General features: G+C 34.8%; 1 protein-coding gene across 5 annotated transcripts; it reads left to right on the top strand.

Annotated features, from left to right (window-relative positions):
• Nucleotides 1-842: 842 nt before the first annotated feature.
• On the top strand, nt 843-4,465 carry LOC128208198 (D-aminoacyl-tRNA deacylase 2-like). Of its 5 annotated transcripts, none has more exons than XM_052911645.1 (4): nt 843-918; nt 2,633-2,786; nt 3,400-3,469; nt 4,087-4,465. In XM_052911645.1, exons 2-4 carry the CDS (start codon nt 2,667-2,669, stop codon nt 4,413-4,415), a joined length of 519 nt encoding a protein of 172 aa, XP_052767605.1. In that variant the 5' UTR covers nt 843-918; nt 2,633-2,666; the 3' UTR covers nt 4,416-4,465. The 5 variants fall into 5 exon arrangements, with proteins under 5 accessions (XP_052767605.1, XP_052767602.1, XP_052767603.1 ...); XM_052911642.1 differs by having other exon boundaries at nt 867-1,089; XM_052911643.1 differs by having other exon boundaries at nt 867-1,103.
• Nucleotides 4,466-4,706: the final 241 nt, after the last annotated feature.

Below are 4,706 nucleotides of genomic sequence, written 5' to 3'. Positions count from 1 at the left end.
GGCAGGCAACTACAGGTGTAGTCTGAATTACATGCCTCTACCGCATTGTTATAGAGAAGACTGGGCACCAGACAAATGCATGTGTAGTCTGAATGACATACCCCACCGGATTGTTTTATGAGAACCAGTCAAATGTCGTTCAGTTGACCAATAAAGGGATTATATTTTGGAAATAAATATCAGCACATGGTCGTTTAACCAAAGAATTACTTTGACCATCTCTGACAAATAACCGCTGACAAGCGGCCAGTAGAAGCGAGGATCGATCCCATTCCAACATGTTAATTGTAATCCAGCACGACCTGCAAGAACATCGAGTTTTCGTTTGAACGCCAAAATAATTTATTTGAAGAAAGTATTCAACAAAATATTAGTGTAATAATATAATGCATTTATCCCTAAAGCGTCCATGTAATGTTGAACGAATCCACTTATTACGCTAGATCTAAACAAAAACAACATCATTTAAGACTGAAAATAGCCAAAACATCAAAATAGCAGGAACTCCAAACCACTCAGACAAGGTTTCGGGCCAATATTGTTAAGTTTTTGGTTGAAGGGTCGCACGTCAGGTAGGTGCACCCCTTCTAGCATCAATATAATATATACAGTAGTGTACAATAAGGACTCAGAATTATCTTTTTAGCCTTGCACTGAACATTATGTGTAAACTTTACAAATTATCGATACCTAAAAACAAAATAAGGATATTTATCTAGTGAATTTTTAGTCGACCTAACAATTTTCTCATTGGATAGCGATATATCAAACACGGTACGCATATGGTACGGTTCAGTTTAATATACTCTACAAGTAAGGGTGTTTATTAGTTGCTCCCCTTTGAAGAATATTCACATTTGCAACGACGTAAACAAGAAAACGAAACATGTAAATTCCAATTGTTCAGTGTATAATTCGGTATGCATTTCATCATCATCTTTAATGACTGAAGGAAATACAGATCTGTTTTATTATAAATAATACGTTCTGGAAGTTACTAGTGACTAGTTTTAAGAATCCAGAAGTTGTCGGCGAAGTTTGATTGATTTTATTTGAGTCAATTGATATTGATATTGTCGGTATTGTGTGGTAAGTTTTACCAGGTAATAGTTTAATAAAATGATATGCTTTCCTCATTCTGCTTCTCAAACATTAAAAAAACATTTGTAGTTAACAAATACATACCAATGAAAAGGCTGTCAGCCCCTCCCACACCACCGCCCTTTGGTACGGATGCTGTTAAGTAAGTCCAAATAATTGTACGTTGACGGATTTTTTTACGACTTTTGATATGGCAAATCGTTAGGAATTGGACGAACCCCGTATTACACGTCTATTATTTTAGACTTCCGCTAAGTTATCCTGTACGCCGGAGGACATTATTATCATGCCGCTCAGGATTTTTTAATGATGTTTTAAAGATGTACTCTTACTCCTAGTCTAAAATAATAGACGTGTTATACGGGATTCTTCCAATCCCTAACGTCTAAACGGGAATGTGCAAAAAACGGGGGTGTTTTAAAAATATTGAAATTGTTTTAAGTGAAGTATTTTATGGTTGAAATTGATCATAAAGAGTTATATTCATATTTAACCATGTAAGTAAAATGTTATTTTGCACTCAACAAGCATTTAATGCATTAAAACAAGTTGTTTACCTTTCCAATAAAACGAAAGTTGACTGATACAGACAACAATTATGCGAAGGGGAACAACTCGATACAATCGTAATAGCTCGGCCTCCTCCGACAAAGCTTCGAGATAGACCTCGTTTATACAATCGTAACAACTCGGCCATGGCCGAAATGTTCCGAGCGATTTAAAACTGTGCCCTAAAGCCTTGCAGGTGCCCTTCATGTATATATCGTTATGTTTTGACAGAATGAAATGAAGAAAAGCCGTCAAACTCATAATTATAAGTTGGATATTTATTTTTTTGTGTACGGAACTAATATAAAATAACATTATCTGGTAATATTTCTTGTTTTTAAGATATTTTATAGACGCTATATGCTTTAACCCGGAATCCTGATCGGAACAACTACCCACTTTTGATACTAAACAATTTGTGAAGGATTTGCCATATCAAAAATCTAAAAAAAAATCCGTCAACGTACAATTATTTGGACTACTCTTACTCCCAGATAAGATTTACCACAATTAATAATATTGTTTTAATATTCCAAAAAGGATGAATAAATGTCGAAAACAATGGTTCTTATGAAGGATACCGAGTTTAATTTAAAAGAAATGAGCACAAAACACCGTATTTCTACCTTATGAGACGATAGTAGACCACAGTAAATCTTTTAGCATTCACCAATCATTTAATATTTTTGGGCTTTCTACTATTAAATACACGGTTACAATCTTGTTATCAGTAATTAATATTTTCCATAAATGTATTATTTAGTAAGTAGTTAAAGGTTTATCAGTCAAAAATGGTGTTTGTATTACATTTGTATGTATTGACTTTGAATAAGAGTTTAAGCGGTTTTCGTGTCCAAATATAAGCGGTATTCCGGATTCTGATCCAAATACAATCGATTCTGGTCTAATTATAAGCGGTATTCCGGATTTTTTGGAAGGAGCGGGTGACAACCTTATTGAAGAGATGTGTGTTTATTTTCAGTGTGCTTCGATACATTTTATTTGCAAAAACACCAATGTCAGCGGAAGGTAACGGAAACGGCAGTTCATATGCGCGGGTAATTCTGCAGCAGTGTCTGTCTGCCCGGCTTATGGTGCAGCCGGCCACGGAGAGCGAGGACGCTGAATACGTGCAGGTGGGTGATGACAAGGGACCTTGTGTGAAGTAAATGGACAAAATTCGATTGCATGAAGCTGTATGTACATTGTAACAGTTTTATAGAAGCACATTTTACCTACGTGTTGAACCCTTCACATTGACCTTGTGCACACAGTTGCCCGAATTTAGTTGAGCAGTTTTGACCCCAAATTGATATCTTGCCATCACATTGCTTTTAATCATTCTTTGAATCTAAAATTAATTAATCATTTATGTGTATTAAATTGGAGGCCATGAATTAAGAAAACTCTTATTTTGCATATAAACCATTCAATATATATCTATTACAGGATGACCAAATTTTTACGTACATGTTAGTTATATAAGTGATTAGATTAGATTTATTGAAAAGGCAACACATGTACTTCGAAAGCTAGTTACGGTTCATAGAAGTCTTAAGATTTGCATTTTTGAGTCGTATTTAAATAAAAAATAGCATTATTTTGAGTTTTATTGCATTAAATCAATCGTGCAAGTATGCAAGCTTTGAATTCGTATTAACATAAATTAAAGCGTCCGAATTTCTTAAATGGAATGCATGAAGCATAGTAATGACTTAAAGAAAGCTATGCTATATTTTGTTCTTACAGATCGGTCGTGGATTAATCGTATACGTATGTTTTCTAAAAGGAGCATCGGAAACCATGATTGATAAAATGGGTAATTAAATACATTACTCTGCATTAATGCTCAGTATAGATATGACATATTATCGAATCTGTTAAATTTTTGTCTTAAATATAGCATGATTTAAACATAATTATAGACATCCAGAAAGAATGTCCGTATTAAAAGATGTTCTTTGATTCCGTATAGAAATGCTGTGTTAGTCTGTTGGTCTGTAAAATTGTTACACTTCTCGTTGCTTATGTTATTGTGTGATATAGGCGTCACGCAAGCATGCAACTCGAAGCGATGCAACTCCTGCTTAAGTTATTGTGTTATATGAACATCACGCAAGCATTTCGACGAGATAAACCCCAACTAATCAACCAACTAACATACTATTACCTATTTATATGTTGGTATCATTTACAAATTGACTATCATTCCCTTATTAAAGTATGAGAGCTCCAGGTAAAATTTTCTTTTCAATTTATTTATTTGCGTTAGTACATGTATGTATACACGAACTGTTCTCATGCAGTCTGTTTATCCATTGGTGATAATATACATTTTCATTGTCGTATAAAATCTAGTTAATAAGCTTTTGAGCATGAACCCCGATACACGTACATTTATATGATTTAACTCCGATCTTGCTTTTTCCCTTACAGTGAAATCTGTCCTGGAGGCTCGCCTCAGCGAACCGACCGATGGTGGACGTCTTGTCTCAATTCTTGACCTTCCCGGGGACGTTATGATTATACCCCAGGCAACATTGGGAGGCAGTTTAAAAGGCAAGGTCATGCAGTACCATGGCAACGTACAGAAGGACGATGGGCTCAGGTTATATACGCAGTTTGTTGAAAAATGTGAAAAGACAGTGGCAATTGCCAATGTTAAAACGGGACAGAATTCCATAGTTCGATATGGCACTTACGGAAATAGACAAGTTTTTTCCACAGAAACAAATGGACCATATACACATTATATAGAATTTTAACGGCATTTTGGCTCTACATGAAATATTGAATCAATAAATAGAAAAGATAAGTTTACGTCTTTATATCCGATAGACAAGAAAAAGTTTCACTTGCTAATACCTACACCTGTCAGGGGCGTAGCTAGGCCTAAAATAAGTTGTAGGCCCGATGGTTCTATGTGAGTTTGGGGTTTTATATGTGCATTACACACACTTTATTATATTTGCAATGATTACAATAAAATCAAGCAGTATACTCTGCACGTTGTTTAAATAAACACCAAACTTTGGTTAGAATAAAACACTTTTAAA

This window comes from Mya arenaria, chromosome 11, assembly GCF_026914265.1.
Source record: "Mya arenaria isolate MELC-2E11 chromosome 11, ASM2691426v1".
In the NCBI taxonomy this organism is placed as follows: domain Eukaryota; kingdom Metazoa; phylum Mollusca; class Bivalvia; order Myida; family Myidae; genus Mya; species Mya arenaria.
Note: the sequence above shows the minus strand (reverse complement) of the source record. Positions and strands in the feature narration are given on the sequence as shown.